Source organism: Capricornis sumatraensis, chromosome 5, assembly GCF_032405125.1.
Source record: "Capricornis sumatraensis isolate serow.1 chromosome 5, serow.2, whole genome shotgun sequence".
In the NCBI taxonomy this organism is placed as follows: domain Eukaryota; kingdom Metazoa; phylum Chordata; class Mammalia; order Artiodactyla; family Bovidae; genus Capricornis; species Capricornis sumatraensis.
The window spans coordinates 73741904-73758068 of record NC_091073.1 but is presented as its reverse complement, the minus strand read 5'-3'; the positions used below and the strand labels follow the sequence as shown (position 1 = coordinate 73758068).

Genomic DNA, 16165 nt, shown 5'->3' with positions numbered 1-16165 from the left:
AAAAAGCTAAGAGATCAAAGAAGCGGAATTAGACAGCTTTAGACCAATAAATTGTTCCTCTGGTGACACAGAGCAAGATGCAAAGAGAAAGACCGGCTCCGCCGCCGCCGTCTGTCTAGACTCCGGGGGCTGGAGCAGCAACAGCTATGGCGTTTGTAGTAGAACCTGCCCTAGTGGGGCGACCGGACAGACCGAGGGGGAGCTATTTCTGGGAGCGCAGGAAAGGGCCCGTTCCCAGCCAGGGGGTCTGGGAGCCCGTGCCACAAGCTCATCCCTGCCCGAGTTTTGTTGGGAGCAGGTCCAAGCCGTCCTGGCAGAACGCACTGATCCTCCTCCTGGGCCAAAGAGGATCCAGATACTGCCAGCAAGGCCTCAGTCTTTCTGGGCCCAAGTCAGCCAACCCGGCCGAGCCCCACGGGTGCTGAAACCTCCCTTTCGTTTCTGAGCTTCTCTCTCCTCTCTTGCCTTCTGCAGCGGCGTTTTAAAACGGAAAAGCCAGACAACACCAGGCTTTCAATGTGGCCTCTTTAAACGCGTGTTCTTGAGCCTCCGGCCTTCTATTTATTTGGCTGAACAGACACATGCGCTGGATTAAATATGATAATATTCACACAAATACTCGTTGACGCTCAACCTGAAGCAGGCCACGTGAAGGCGGGTTTCTTATTAGTCGAGTGGTCTTTAGATAAAGACATTTTCCTAGGACTCTCCTGGAGCTGGGGTCCTACCTACCTAGCAAAGTGTTTCCCTTGCTTCTCTTTACCAAACAGTCCTCATTATTGAAATCCAGCTAAGAAGGTAAACTCAGCTCTGGGGCGGTGAGTGGAGCCTGCCAGGAGTTGGGCGGCTGAAGATTTGCTTCTATAAAGGTTGCCACACGCACCCCGCGCTCGGGTTGCGCGCCTCTTATGCACCCAATGCGCAGTCTTCCATCGCAGCCCGGACAGCGACTCATCCCTGACGAGTGCAGAGGCTCTCCGGAGGACGCGGGGTCCCGTCTGCGCCCCTCCCGGACACCCGCCGGCCAAGGGCAAGAGAGGCCTTACCCCGGGCAGTCCACGAGGCCTCCGAGTTCCGGACAGGCTTGCACCTACCTGAGCCCTCCGTGACCGGTAACCACCGATCTGCTCCTTCGCCGTTTATTTAAAGTTACATAAACCGAGCTTTGTATCTGCGGCTTGGAGACACGGCCACGGGCGACTCTTGGGGAAGCTATAAAACCTCTTTCACCAAAGGCTGTAAAATCTTATGTATTAAATAAGGAAATATAATGAAGGCGTGTGTTTGTAATACCAACGTGTGTATATAAACAGAAAAGGGAGGGGAGAGAGACACACGGATAGTGACGCCCAGGAGACAAAAAAACGCAGTACCGGGTTTTACAGCGTGTACAGCGCCGAGACGTAGGTTGTAAACATTTTGTGGGCTTGGCGGAGATTATTACAAACCAAATAAACGCACTGCGTGGCGTATTCACAGGGCTCAGGAGTGCTTCGGAGCGGTTCCCTGCTTGCTTTTGCATTTTCCTTCTGAAACCATTCTGCACCCGGGGCTGATCCTCGCAAACGCAGAAACGCACCCGGCCTCCTCCTGTTAGGGTCTGAGGCATATACCCTCGTCCAGGGTCGAGGGTAGGCTCGAATGGGATTGGGGTTCCCTCCCTCCCGCTCCTCGCCTCTTAAGCTGGGGACGGACGCCAGAGTAGCCTTGGTACCTCAACTACCAAGGAAATAGCAAGGGCGGCTTTCACCACGTGAACTCCTGTCCTGGAGCTGGGATGTAAATATAACTATTTTAAATATCATGTATTTTAGAATAACCAAAGCAGTTCCTGGTCCGGGTCCCAGGATTCCCCATCCTTCCAGACCCACACTAGACAATTACCAAGAATGCCTTTACGCCCAATTCTCAGCCGCCTGATTGTACCGTGACGTTTTTAAGGCGGCCGAGTCCCGGGGTCCTGGCTCGCCTGCGAGTGCTGACTCTCCCTGCACCGGGACGCAGCCTTCGGGGGGTCTCTCGGGTCGCCGCAGGACCCTTGGCCACTGTGTATGCCCTCTGCGCGCCCTCTGGAGGGTCACCAGGTCCACGGGCTGCAGGCCTTAGTCCTGGTGTTTGTCCGCCAGTCGGTCGCGTTCTCCGAGTATCGTGAGGCCCCGAGGCTTGTCCCAGGGTGGGAACGGTCACCCTAGATCGGTCCCCGCGATTGGAGCTACCGCCCCGCAGCCTCGGGATAGCGGCAGCACCGCAGCGCTAGGCCCCCCGCCCAGGATGGGGAGCGGAGCGAAGAGGGCGCAACCTGTGCAGGTCAGGCGAGACCCCGCCGCTTGCTTTTTTTGTTCCCAGCGAGGCTTGTAGCCAGGCGTGAGCGGCACCGAAAATATACGACCGCCGTTCGCTCAAATCTGGGCCTCCCATTCCAGAAGAGCTTGCATCAAGTCGACATCTTAGGAACTTCCCAGGGTCGCGCCGGCGGGAGATGGCGGCGCCGGTGCCTCTTGCGTGGAGCCATACTGCCATCTGCTGGCCGCGCCTTGACACTGCAGCCCAGCCGCCCGGCCTGAACTTCGTCAGCAGCCCCCGCGGGTCCGGGGTACCACTTTCCAAGCCGGGCAAGGGCCCATCCCCAGGGGGTCTGCACGGAGCCCGGAATCTACACTGCCGAGAGGGCAGTGCCCATAAAAAAAAAGGGCTGTTTCCGCAGCCGGTTTATCGGCGGCAGACAGAGCCAACAAATGAAAGGGCTTTGGTGGAAAATCTTAATTGGGGCTGGACAGTTGTAAACCCATTAAGGGCCGAATTCCAGACAGTTCGCAGACCCGGCCTTTATGGCACACCCTCACTGCCCATTCTTTGAAGTTTCCTCTGTCTGCAACAACAGAGGGCGTCCCAACCTGGCGGCAGGGTGGGGGTGGGGGTGAGCGGACGCCCCATCCTCCGTTGTCCCTGTTCCCCTTTTCCGCGCCCAAACACAGATAACTTTGCAGAAATCGAGGGCAGGGGGGCGGGGAGGCAAGAAAAGAAAAGTGGGGTAGGAGGCTGAACCCTCCGCCACATCTAGAAGGCGTTCGGGCCTCCAAGTTGTGGCCGTTCCCCCCGCAGCCCTTTACACCCCATAAACGGTAACAGCCCTCATTTTCTTTTATGGCGCTTGGGGCTGGTCGGTTGCCCGGGCTCTGCCTCTGTCAGGACTTGTGCTTGGGAGAGGTGTTCGGGGCGGGCCAGCCTGGCAGGATGCGGGGGGCGGGGTGGGGGGGCGCAGGCAAAATCCAGTCCCCTGGGAGCTGCCACTGTCTGTGCCCGCGGCCACGTTGGGGCGGCCGGGCTTCATATTCCCTCCTGGTAGAGGCCTTAGGAGGCAGCTCTCAGTCCTGCCACTGCCTTCCCAGCTTCCCCTACCCACCCCACCAGGGAAGATCCAGGGCCCCCTCCAGTCGCGGTGGACCCGGGTTTGGGGAAATTCTTGGGGCGCCAAGACGAAAGAATGGTCATTCCCAGGCACTGGACAGCCGTAAGCGACATCCCAGCCCAGCCAACTTCTCTGAAGCCTCCCCGCAGTCCCACAACCGGACACAAAGCCGGGAGCAGGGCCTCTCCGCCCCTTGTCCACTGTTCCTCTGCTCACAGCCTGCAGTCGCCAGGCAGCCGGCGGGGGAGGCAGAGCGGAGGGGCGCCTGGGTCTGGCTGCTGCAGGTTCATGCTCCCAAGCCAGGGACACAAGTGAGCTCTGTCCTTCCTTTCAGCCGGCCTGCCACCCCCCAGACTACCCAGGCTCCCCTGCCCCGGAGAAGAAGGTGCAAAGAGCTGACCCGCAAAAGTTAGAAAAGAATCAATATATTTTATTGGCAAAAAGTTAAATATCATTTCAACACAACAATTTGGTCAGTAGGCCTTGAGGTAACTATTGCAAAATATACAGTGTGCGTTCAGCCTGATGGAAACCCCAGATTCATCAAGGATACAAATCTACAGTAGCCCAATGGCAGTTTCATAGTGTATAATTTATTATCAATAAAATTAACTCCATTACAATAAGCATTCATTTTTCCCCCAATTAAAATTAAACGTAAACCATAGGTAGTAACCATCTGCACATACGTAGTATAGCTCCAAATTTCCTCACTGTTTGGTGCAAAAACAATATTCAAGCTTGTTTACTTTTTCTCTAATATGTGGATTATATATATACAATGGACAAGATAGATCTAGAGAGCATGTAGAAACTAAAATGTCCGCATTTCAAAAATGGAGAAAACCATGAATCTATGCATCCCGGAGAATGCTTTTTTGTTTTAAAATTTTATGTCACTGGGAAATCCTTACAGCTAGTTTACAATCAAAGGTTAACAGCCTAGTTACACAGAAGACATATTCCACTACAGAGCTATACTCTATGCAACTGCGTTCTCCCCTCATAAACAACCTGAGTTCAAATCGAATTCTAGCTTTCACAATCACAACGGGTGCATCACCCATCACAGAAGTTTGAGTCACAAAACATAATTACCACAATAAAACACAGTATTCAAGTATCTGGGCAGATCGCTCTGCCGCACAAAGAGCAAATTAAATTAACTACACACAGTCTAAAAACTATACAGCCCGCCGTCAATAGTTGTGCATTATAAAAAGGTAGTTTTTTTGTTTAAGTCAGGAACAGGTAGATTTTTTTTTTAATATATACAAGCTAGCACATAGAACCATCAGCGCTAATGCCCCCGCCTTTTTTTTTTTTTTAATCTTATAGAAAATGGAAAGCTTACAATACCTCCTCCATCAAAGTGGCAGGCCAAGGAACCAGCCTGAACAGGGTTTGCCTAGGACATGAGGCCTGGAGTATCCAACCGCCTTGTTGGAGGCCTAGGTGGAGGCTGGGGTGGGGTGGGGTGGGATGGGGGTAGGAGAAGGGGACGGGCAATTCTTTCTGTCTAGCTCACTCTCTCTCTTTTCTAAACGAACTCAGTCGCATCACTCGTCTTTCGCTCGGTCCTTGTTGATTTTCTTCATTTTCATCCTGCGGTTCTGGAACCAGATCTTGACCTGCCTCTCCGTAAGGTTGAGCAGTCGGGCCACCTCGTACCTGCGGTCCCGGGTGAGGTACATGTTGAACAGAAATTCCTTCTCCAGTTCCAGCGTTTGGTGTTTTGTATAGGGGCAGCGTTTCTTCCGCGTGGAGCGAGCGTGGAGCCAATTGGCAGCCGGGTTACCTGCGGGTGGGGGACAGAGATTGGGGGATTTAGGAGGTGAATAAGCACACCCACCCCCCTCCGCTGGGGGCTAGGAAAAGTCCTGGGGTCTTCAGCCAAAAGTGCAGGACGCTGCTGAACTGGTTAGGGAAGGCAGCCGAGCCTCGGATACAATGGAACCCTGGCAGACAGACGCAGGGACGGTCACTTACAATTGCACGCCGGTAAACCTCGGCTCCCACCACCCCCCATCCCACCCAGACCCTTCTTTCTCCTCCTCTGTCCTCCTTTCCCCTCCTCTGTTTCCTCCCACTCTCCACACGTTGTGTAAGAAGTGAAATTTGCAAACAGATCTCTTTCTTGCCACACAGGAGGAAACCACGCTGCCATGTCTTCCTTAGCAAGCTTAACATTCTATTCTCCCTCTCACTGATTCTCTTTCCTTCCCACCTTTCCATCTACTCTCCCCATTCCTTATTTTGACCTCCCTGGAAGGCTGTGGGAGCTGGCCAGGCCGGTATGGCGCCCCTAGGCACCCCAAGGCCGTAGATCACTTCTCCAGTTTATTTGAAAAATCTAGCACGGGGACTCTCGCGTCCCGGTCTCCTGCAGCCGCATCTTAGGCAGGGTTTACGCCGCCACTGGCTGAAGCAAGAAGTGGAGAGAATCGGCCGTCTTCCCCAGAGTCCCGGGTCAGGCTGCCCGGGCTGCAGTTGCTACCGCCGGTCCCGGACAATCTAGCCGCACAAAAGGCTTTCTCTGACGCGTCGCTTTCGAAGAATCTCGCCCAGAGTATCTCTGTCTTGGTCCCGGGCAAGCCAAGGAGAGGGTCACCAGGTCTCGGGTCGTCCCGCAGCGCCTGCCCCGCCCCCTCTCTAGGCAGCCGCCGCCTCCCCTCCCCCGAAGCCCGGCAGGCCGGCTTGTCACTGCTTTCTGGACTTGGGGGGCCCCGTCCGAGGAGGCTTCCCAAACAGCAACTTCTGGCTCCCGGCCTTTGCTCAGGAGGCTCCCAGCGAAGGCGAATTCAGGCTCCGGAGAAAGCTGGAGGGCCGGCAGATCCGGGTGGCCGGCGTGGAGGCGGTGGCCGGCCTGGAAAGAGGAGACACTTACTGGGATCGATGGGGGGCTTGTCTCCGCCGCTCTCATTCTCAGGATTGTTTTCGGAGAAGGCGCCTTCGCTGGGCTGTTTTTCTCTATCAACTGGAGGAGAACCACAAGCATAGTCAGTCAGGGACAAAGTGTGAGTGTCAAGCGTGGGACAGTCACCCCTTCTGGCCGACAGCGGTTCAGGTTTAATGCCATAAGGCCGGCTGGAGGGCAAGCCCGCGAAGGAGAGCGCGCCGGGCGTGGGCTCCAGCCAGGAGCGCATGTACCTGCCGTCCGGCGCCGCCGCCGCCACGGGCGCCTGGGGGTGCACGTAGGGGTGGTGGTGGTGGTGATGATACACAGCCGCGGGCACCGTGTTGGCGCCCGCCGCGTGCACCGGGTTCCACGAGGCGCCAAACACAGCCGCCTTGGACTGGAAGCTGCAAGGGCTGAAGTCGGGGTGCTCGGCCAGCGCCGCGGCCTGCCTGGGGGGCTGGCCCAAGGCTCCCGGCGCGTAGCGGCCCGCGCCCAGCTCATCCGCGGCATCGGCGCCCAGCAGAAATGAGTCCACGTAGTAGTTGCCAAGGGCCCCGGTGGTGGCCATCTCCGTGCCCCGCGCCTGGCCGGCCAGGCCCGACCCGCGGAAATTATGAAACTGCAGATTTCATGTAACAACTTGGTGGCACCAGGCGGGGGGAGTACAGTCACCTAATAAGTTGCCGGCGCCCGCGCCCCCATTGGCCGCGCGCGTCACGTGCCCGCCCAGCAGAACAATAACGCGTAAATCACTCCGCACGCTATTAATGGCCCGGTGTTTTGCAGTCATAATTTTTATAGCAAAAGCCATATGTTTTTATGCAAAGGGATCGTGGCGCTCCGCGATCGGGTTTGTTTTAATTGTGGCCAACGAAGATTAAAAGATCAAATCTGGCCTTGCCTCTGTACTCCCTCCCCCCCCCCACCCCGCCACCTCCAGACACACACTTCTTAAGCGGACTATTTTATATCACAATTAATCACGCCATCAGCAAGACGCGGGTCCCGCGCGCGAGTGCGGCCAGCAGAGCCCCTCACATAAAATTAGACAATAATTGAAGCCATAAAAAGGCAGCCAAATCGCATTCTCGCTCTACTGTATTTAAATCTATATTTATGATATTTCATAAGGAGTTATTGTTCAGAAGCCACACAGGCTGGTGGGAAGTTGGGAACGACCAACAGATTCGTTTGGCTCCTCGTGACTCGCAGCTGTAAAAATTTACGAGGACTTGGAAAGGTTAAATTAGACTGTTGTGTTTGGTTGGCGAGCTCCCTGTAAATAATCCTTGCGGTCCCTAGAGATGCGAGTTTACCCGGGGCTGGTCGAGAAAAGTCAAATTCAACGCAGTATCCATCCCAGACTGAGCCACCACCACCTCTGCCAGAGCGCGCTGGACAGGGACAGGCCACCGAGAAGCCAGCACCAGTTGTGAACTCCCCTCCGGCATCTGCACGACTGGAGCGCAGGGCGCCCGGGCAGCTCCCCAAATCGCTGCTGAGCTTCCAGCGAGGGCCCCACCAAGGAGCGGCCAGGGAGAGAGTGGCCAGTCTACCCTGGGGCCACGGATTTGAGGACCTGATTGTGCCGCGCGCTCGGCTCCATCCCCGCGTACACGCACGACCAACGCGCCCCGCTCGCGGTCCGCCGGAATCGCTATCCACACCCCGGGCGGACCCAATAGGCGTCCCAGCCGTGTGTGCCGACCTTGCAGGCCCTAATGCTGAGCTCTGCAAGCCTCGTCGCATTCCCTGAACCCGAACTGCGAAAAAACACGAAGCAGGATCAATGAAAGGCGAGTTTGCTGGCGAAAAAGCAGCTCCGCCTAAGAGACCCCTTGGGTCTAGTAGCTGGGAAGCCGTCACCGGAGCGGTTAGCCTCTGGGCCCCCGTATGAGTCCTGGGCTCCTTCCTTTCTGACCACTATTCCGGACCCGCCTAGGTTACCCACCCGACCCACGGCTCGGCAGTTACAAGGCCTAAAACTCGGGCTGCAGATCAAGTCCAGGGCTAGAAATTAAAACAGGGAGGGGCACAGGGCATTGACTTTTAATTCTATTTCTTAGCTTGGCCAAATTGAGGAAGGTATTTCTTACTCCTTAGCGTCTTCCAGAGGTAAAAGACCTCGGCCTGTATGTTAATTGGGGAACAAAACAAAACAAAACCTACCCCCAATCTGAACAGAAAGAGGCGACTCCTAAAAAGGGGTAATTAAATTCACGTGTGAACATTGTGCCTGCAAGAGTGTGTTTCTCATTAGCCCTCTTCCCTGGCGGGGAGGGCGGGCGGGCGGCATCGGTCGCTTCTATCTTCTGTTTTTCCTTCATCCTCCCCAACAGTTCCAGTAATCCCCCAAACCCGGATACATCCCTGTCCCAGGCGAAAACCCGCAAATGCCAGGCTCTCCCAGAGAATGAGGCTGCGGAGCCGCGCAGAGAGCCACTGGGTGCCCCTTCCTCTGCTCGCGCCGGAAGAGGGAAGTGGCCGACACAATGAACTCCGACGTGGCCGGTCCAGGCCGCCTCAGCCCCCCCTCCCTAATATTTTCCTTTCCTTGTAAATTCCTCCGCCGTATCCCCACCCCCACCGCAGCCCAGGGTGTCCTAAATATCGACCCCTTAGAATTTCATTAAGAAAAATTAACTCTGGAGGAAACCTTCACTCCTACTTGTAATTGTCTGCAAACAGGCTGGACACGCCTGGTTGCCTTTTCCTTTTTTTTTTTTTTTTTTGGTAACCAGAGAAGACACCAATTATTGTTACTGAAATATGTTTAAAATAAAACAGGCTATGTTTCTTTAAATAACCTTAGACTTTCCAAATAGAATGGCTTCTAAATAATTATCCGGCGTTGAGAATTAAACAGTGCTTACTGGTGCCAGGAAAAGGGGGAAATCACAAAACTAAATATTATTCCTATTTAGCCTACAGGTTTGGGGAGAGAATATTCAGGCTTTTGTGTTTGCTTTTATTTTGGAGGTGAAAGAGATTATGTGTGCATAAAGAAACAATAAATGGGTGTAATTACAAACTGCCTTTTCTAGCCTGAGAGTTCCAAAACCTTGGCCTCCAAAACGAATCCACTACTCAAGTCCTGAAAAATGGCAGAGAGGAATTGAGAATATCCTGTGACAGCCTCTCCGATAACAGGAGGGCAGGCTGGGCAGTGAAAATAGTTTCTGGGCTGCTGGAGCTGGGAAGGGAAGCACTGTTCCGTGTGCTTGCGCCTGAAGGCCCCTAGGCGTGTTGGATTCCCAGGGGTGGAAATTGTTTTCAGTTCCCGGTAATGAGAATGGCCTCACTGGCTTCAAACCGTGGACTACAACTTGGAATGCAGACACAACGTCTAGAATTTAGGCCTCCTTTCCCCTATTATATGAAACACACTGGCACTGGAACGGTTCCCTTCTCTAGTACTGTCCCCACAAGGATGTCATATCTAACATCCTCTGACCCTAATAGAAACTACTGACAAGCAAACAGCCAATCTTTGCCCTACCGGGGCTCCCTTATCGCGATTAACGCCGGAGCCTGGACCAGCCGGCCGGGAATCCAGAGGAAGCTTTGTGGCAGTTCCCTGCGTGTCGTTCCACCGAGCCTGGCTGAGCCCAGGACTCAGCCTCATCTCCCCAATGAAGTCAGCGAAGGCCTCCTTGCCCTCGGAATGGGCACACAAAACGACATGAATTCCCCCCAATCAGATCGCCTAGGCTGCCGTTCAGGACCCGCGGAGTAGGAACGCCAGGCCGCCGCCATCCGGTCGTGATCATAACCGAGGCCTTGCCTGGGCCACGGCACACCAGGCCGAGATCCACAGCCCTAGACAGCCGCGCCCCTCCAGCTCTTCCTCAGCAGATTCCCACCTCTGCTTGAACGCGCATGGAAAAATAAGACACCCCCCACCCCGCTCTCCCCAAACAAGCCCTGTATCTCTCCCCCGGGTTCCTCCCAAAGGAATAGTTGGGGAGGAGACAGACAGAAAGAAAACTGGACACAGACTGAAGGCGGAAGAAAAAAGGAAGGAGTAAACAAGAAAAACAGAGGAAGGAAGGAGGGAAGGAAAGAAGGAGGAAAGAGTCAAAGGCAGCTCTTGGGAGGAGACAGAGGTTTACAGAGAGAAGGGTAAGTGACAAGGCCAGTATCCCAGCCCCTGTCAGCCCTGTCCGCTTCCTAGTTTAGGCTGAATCTCCACTGGCAAAGCGATCTTTCCTCATCTGGTACCCCGGATTGGGCTGGAGGTGAATGGCAGGAGAATGGCAGAGTCCCTGGCCAGGCGCAGGCCGGCAGCTGGAGAGGCCCAGGACAGAGGCGTGCGCCCCTGACCTTGAATGGCCCGGGGCTCAGAATTCCTACCACGCCCCTGGCGTCTGCGAAGGAGCAGGTAACCTGACCGTACCTGCTCCAGGCCAGGTAGGGGGGTGGGAGGGGGATGAGGCCGGCAGCCTGGCAGAGCGTTGAGGAGGCAGGGTCCAGACTCCTATGCGGGATAAGCCGAGGTTGCCACCGCAGGCCTGGCACGACCAGGGGTTGGATGCCCCGCCCGGACCGGCCCGGCCTCCACGCGCACAGGTACCTGGAGACGATTTCAACTGAAGTAATGAAGGCAGTGTCGTGCTGTCGAGAGAAAGGTGGATCCCAACAACAGGAAACTACCTAAATCACCGACCAGTTCTGTTGCTGCCCGCTTGGAGCTGCCTCGCCCGCCGCCGCCGCCGCCGTTACTGCCGCCGCCACCACTGCCGCCAAGTGAGAACCCTGCGATCGGGCCTGGCCCCTCGCCAACCTGCGCCCGCCGCTGCCGCTGAGTGTCCCCGGGGCTGCCGTTAAGGCATCGCGGAGGAAGAAGCCACCGGCCCCGGTAAGGTAAACCTGGGAGAAGGAAGGTAAAGGAGAGAGGAAAACGGAAAAAGGAGAGAAAGCCAGAAGAGAGGAGGGAACGAGCAGCGTGCGCGCTTGTTTCCCAAATCTTGCAGCTCAGCGAGGCGGCGCGGCGCCGAGCGGCGGCAGCCCAGGGCGATTCTCATGCGCCAGGGACAGCTCGGAGCTCGGCTCCCTGTCTGGCCTCGGCTTCCCGCGCTCGCTCCCCGCCACTCGCTCTCCCCCTCTCTCCCTCCCCGCCAGCCAGCCAGCCGGGGCGCGCGCTCCCGCGCCCCCTCCCCCCTGCTGTCGCGCCCCCCCAACCCCCGCCTCCCGCGAGCAGGAAACGCGTGGCCCCGCCGAGGGCGACCAGGTGGGGGAGGCCGTGCTGGGGGCGGGAGGACCCATGCAGCCCCGCCGCGGTCTACCGCTGCCGCGGACGCTAGTGACCCGCTGTGGGCCCATCCTGCTCCCCGGAATCCGAGGCTGGGGGTCATCGAGGACCAAGAGACCCACGAAATAGCCAGCCTCTGCGAACCTCCCAGGGGGCTCCCGAAACAAATCCTGTTTGGCTTCCTCTGTCTATGCAGCTCCCCTCTCAACTGAAACCACTGGTCCAAGACAGCCACAATCCAGATATACTAGCAAGTCATAAAACTGAACAAAAGCCGACAAACCTTACGGCACCAGGGCTATAGGGCCCAGACAAATTACGACCGTCTAGGTAATATTTAAATAGATGCCTAAAGTAATTGCAGGGGGCGCGGGCTAGTCCTCCTGTTGTAAAAACGGTGGACGGGATAAAGTGGAAGGTGAAGATAAGAAGTCAAAAAAAGAGGTAAAATTAAAAAGCTTCATTCCACAGCTTTTATTCTTCTATAAGAACATAAACATCATCTTTTTTTCCACGCACAGCAGCATTACAATATTAATTTATTCTGATTTAAGATTAGAAGTAAATAGAGCTAGAACTAACATTTATAATAATGATAGAATGCATTTGCATAAAACAAGATTGGCAATTTTTCATAATAGACATTTATACAGATTTGTATTTTATAGTTTTTTCTTTTTCTGCACCTACAGGTTTGACCCTTTTATGCATGTAACTTCACAGTATAAAGGAAACCCAGCAATGTCTCCCTTCTCTAGTCTATTCCGCTTGCTCCAGCCCTCCTCGGCTTCTGTGAATTTTGGAAAGAAAAGTGGGGGAACGGGGAGGGGGAAACCTCTGCAGAGGAGGGAGAATCGTGGTGTGCTTGTCTTATGTTACCAGTGGTAACAATTATTTAATGACAAAAAATGCACTAAATCTGCATGTATAAACAAAACTACATTCTATTATTTATCTACAGCCAGAAGGACATGGAAATTCAAAGTAACTGAAATAATTTAGTCCCTCAATGCAAGACCTTACACAAACTGGAAGAGACGTTTCCTTCTCCTGGTCATTTCTTCTTATTTTAAAGCTGAGCTATCTTACAGGGGAAGGAAAAATGAATCTTTCTTTCTCAGTTTTACCAATCAGCCAAAGTCAAACCCTTTTGCCAACCTGCATGTACATTTCTGCAAGCCCTTCTCTTTGCCAAGGAAAAAAAGAGAAAAGAAAGCCAAGGGCCTGTGCCCCCTGATTAAACACAGCCCTGCACTCCAGGCAGGCAAGCCCGGTGGCGGCTCCTTGCACCATTGACCTCAGGCCAGACACCTCAGCTGCCTACAATGGGACCTCCGCCTTCCGGCTAGGTCGCTGGCCCCGCAGGAAACCAGCTGCACGCGGAGGACAGAGGCCATTTCAAGCAGTGGAACCCCGAGACAGCACACCATCCCCGTCACCACTTGACACTTAAGACAGCATCTCTCTATAGAATTTTAGCGCGATATGGCTTTTTCCCCCAGAAAACAACAAATAAACCAGCACCAAGCAAACAGACAAAGAAACAAAAAGTCAGAACAAACCAGCCCTGCACAGATGTAATGGCCAGCGAGATGGCGAGTGTGGGAGGGAAGAATGGGGGACTCCAGCACAGGTGCGAGTTCCTGGGCAGAGCCAAAGCCAAGAGGGAGGAGAACGGGTCTCTGGACGCGAAAAGAACCACATTGCCTGGAGCTTCATCAGGAAAAATTAAAGTTGGCTGTGAGCTCCCGGATCCGGTTTTCTCGGTTCATTTTCTTCAGTTTCATCCTGCGGTTCTGAAACCAGATTTTAACTTGTCTGTCCGTGAGGTGGACGCTGCGGCTGATCTCTAGGCGCCGCTCTCGAGTAAGGTACATGTTGAACAGAAACTCCTTCTCCAGCTCCAGCGTCTGGTGCTTGGTGTAGGGGCAGCGCTTCTTCCGGCCGCTCTTTGCAGTGAGCCAGTTGGCTGCGTTTTCGCCTTTGGAATTGCCTGGCATTTGAGAGAATAAAGAGGGGAAGGTTAAATCGAGGCCATGCGGGGTGCACGCAAGGGGGAATTCGGGTCGTCTCTACAGTATGAGGGATGCCCTAAGTCACCCAGAGAGAGTTATCCCTCCCCCCTCCGCCCCTTTTAGTTTGCCGAGAGAGAGCAGTTCCTCCAAAAGTCATGTGTAAAATCGAGTGGGCCTCCCATCTACACCTACTCTCTTACATTTTCCTCCACTTTTCCCCCCAAACACCTGTTTTAGCACAAAGCTGCCATGCGCTTGCAGAAGGAATGGACTGGGAGGGGAGGCTGTATATCTTGAACTTAACGCCTTTTTTTTTTGCCTCTCGCCCCAAGGCAGACAAGCATTTCCTGCAACCCCCAGGCTAGGGGGACAGGGGTGCCCACTTGGAAGGGGGGCCGGGCAACGTGGCTGTGTCTCACTCCAGCCCCGTGGTTACCCAAGGCCTGTTGAGGAGAGGGAGAAGGGCATAGCTGGGAGCTAGAGAAAGCACAAAAAACTGATTGGGGTCAAGGGCCCTCCCTCACGTCTCTCCAGGAGCCAGGGACGTGCAGTCTGGGCGGTTTCGAGTTCCAGGGGAAGAGAAATGACCCCTCTCTGACTCTCATATCAGGGCCCAGGCGTCCGGGACGGATCTGTCTTTTCTTCTCCCCGCAACGAGGATTCCCGCCCCTCAAGCAAGTTTGAAAAAAGCAAGGGGGATCGTAAACTCGAACTTCGCCGGTTAATGGGCTTATTTATTGGTGCTGGCGGCTGCTTATTTTGGATGCCTTACAAACATCCGCGCTATCTGCGGGCGAGCCACTTTCCCTCCCTCCCTCTCCCCCCCGCGTGGGCCGCGCCTCGCAGGCTGGGCCCAGACTCGGTTTTGGGTGCTCCGGGGCACGGAGAAGGGCATGCACACGAGGGGAGTTGCTCGCCGGTGTCCTCGGCTCCAGTCGGAGTGAGGGGAGGCGAGAGCAAAGAACGTCTGAGTGTGGGGCGCTAAGCCGGGACATGAATTTTTTACTGAGTCCCCACGCCCAAATATTAAAAAAGCAAGTTCACAAGGTCAGCCTGCCTGAAGCTCGGGCCAAGGCCGGCCGGCTGCTGTGCGGACTCCTGGCTCTCTGCTCCTTCCCTTCTCTGGGTCTGCCTGTCTGCCAGCCCGCCTGATTGCGGAGCCCTTCAGCGCGCCCTGCTTACCCAGGGAGTCCTTCTCGGGCGAGGCTTTGCTGCTCTCGGAAGGGGCCGGGGAGAGCTCCTCCGCGGCCGAGGACGACGCGTGCGCCTCCTCGTCGCCCTGCGAGCCCCCGCCGCCGCCGCCACCGCAAGCCAACGTTGGGGGCGGCGGCGAATCGAGGGCTCGCTCCTTCCGGGCTGCATCCACCGAACTGGAGGCGAGCGCGGGTGGCGGGTCGAAGCCGCGCCCCGGGGGCTGAGCGGGGAACGGGCCGACGCCGAGCTGCGGCGCGCCGCCACCGCCGCCGCCGTAGCCCTTGGCGGTGCCATAGGCCTGAGAGAGGCGGAAGTAGCCGGGCACTGGCACCCCGCTGGAGGTACCCAGGGTGCAGCCGTCGGGCGGCGGGCCCCGCGGGAAGGGGGCCAGCTCGGCAGCGGCGGACGAGCCTTTGGGGCATTTGTCAGCCGAGTCGTAGAGGCAGTAGGAGCTCTCCTCTTTGATGTTCTGCGCGAAAGAGCACGAGGTGGCCTGCGGCGGGGGCTGGGGTGGTTGCGGTGGGGGCGGCGGCTGGGGCTGCTGCTGCGGCGGCGGCCCTTCGGGCTGCTCCATACGGCACGACCTGGGCGCTTCCAGCCACAGGTCTATAGGCGCCGGCGCATAGCCGTGCGCCCCGGGACCCAGGCCCCCGCTGCCACCACCGCCGCCCGGCGACGCCGCCTCATTGCGCTTGCCTCCCAGAGCCGGGAAGATCCCGCAGCTCTGCAGCCCGTAGGGCAGGTCGGCGGCGGACGGCAGGTAGACCCCGCCGTGGGCGTAGTAGCCGCCTCCGCCGCCGCCGCCCCCAGAGCCGCTGCCACCACCGCCAGCCTCGCCTCTGCCGGAGCTGATGAGCGAGTCGACCAAAAAAGAGTTCGCGGCGGGGCTCTCCGAGCATGACATTGTTGTGGGATAATTTGGCGAAGGGAGCAGATAGCCCTTTCTGGCTGACATTTCTTGTGCAAAACATGCTGAATACGATTAGCAATCCCCCCGCACCGCGGCGGGCGCCCGCAGCCAATCCTGAGCCAGAGTTTCCGCGCGACCACTCCCAGTTTGGTTTCGTAGGCGCGGGGCCGCTCTCCGAGGGCGCCCTCCAAGCCCGCGATTGATATAAATATGTAATCTGTATTGATGGGCCGCAAGACGCACACCCGATACCTCAACCCAAAGGCCAGAAGCGACGGGGGCTGCCCCAACGTGGCTGGTGGGGGGCCTGGCCCCTGGGCTCGCTCCGCCCATGCCCGGACGCGCGCCCTCCTTTGGGGTCTGTTTGAAGGGCCCCTGGGCCCCATGCAGTTAACAAGTGGGGTGTTTATGGTGCGCACCCCGGCCCTCTTTGGGGGCTCCCTGTTTTAATTTTTCGAATCAGCCACCAGACTTGGGTGCACTCTCA

General features: G+C 56.2%; 2 protein-coding genes across 2 annotated transcripts; both read right to left on the bottom strand.

Annotated features, from left to right (window-relative positions):
- Positions 1-4968: 4968 nt before the first annotated feature.
- On the bottom strand, positions 4969-6876 carry HOXA9 (homeobox A9). The gene is made up of 2 exons (XM_068973248.1): positions 6297-6876; positions 4969-5207 (listed from the first exon to the last, which is right to left on the bottom strand). Exons 1-2 carry the CDS (start codon positions 6874-6876, stop codon positions 4969-4971), a joined length of 819 nt encoding a protein of 272 aa, XP_068829349.1.
- A 6401-nt stretch (positions 6877-13277) lies between these two features.
- On the bottom strand, positions 13278-15723 carry HOXA10 (homeobox A10). Its single transcript, XM_068973405.1, has 2 exons — positions 14757-15723; positions 13278-13552 (listed from the first exon to the last, which is right to left on the bottom strand). Exons 1-2 carry the CDS (start codon positions 15721-15723, stop codon positions 13278-13280), a joined length of 1242 nt encoding a protein of 413 aa, XP_068829506.1.
- Positions 15724-16165: the final 442 nt, after the last annotated feature.

What these genes read in the sequence shown, in the direction of transcription:
- HOXA9 (XM_068973248.1), bottom strand. Translation starts at nt 6,876, where the DNA reads ATGGCCACCACCGGGGCCCTTGGCAACTACTACGTGGACTCATTTCTG. An exon ending in CAAGCCCCCCATCGATCCCA is followed by an intron (nt 5,208 to 6,296) that starts GTAAGTGTCTCC and finishes CCCCACCCGCAG; the next exon opens with GTAACCCGGCTGCCAATTGG.
- HOXA10 (XM_068973405.1), bottom strand. Translation starts at nt 15,723, where the DNA reads ATGTCAGCCAGAAAGGGCTATCTGCTCCCTTCGCCAAATTATCCCACA. An exon ending in GCCCGAGAAGGACTCCCTGG is followed by an intron (nt 13,553 to 14,756) that starts GTAAGCAGGGCG and finishes CTCAAATGCCAG; the next exon opens with GCAATTCCAAAGGCGAAAAC.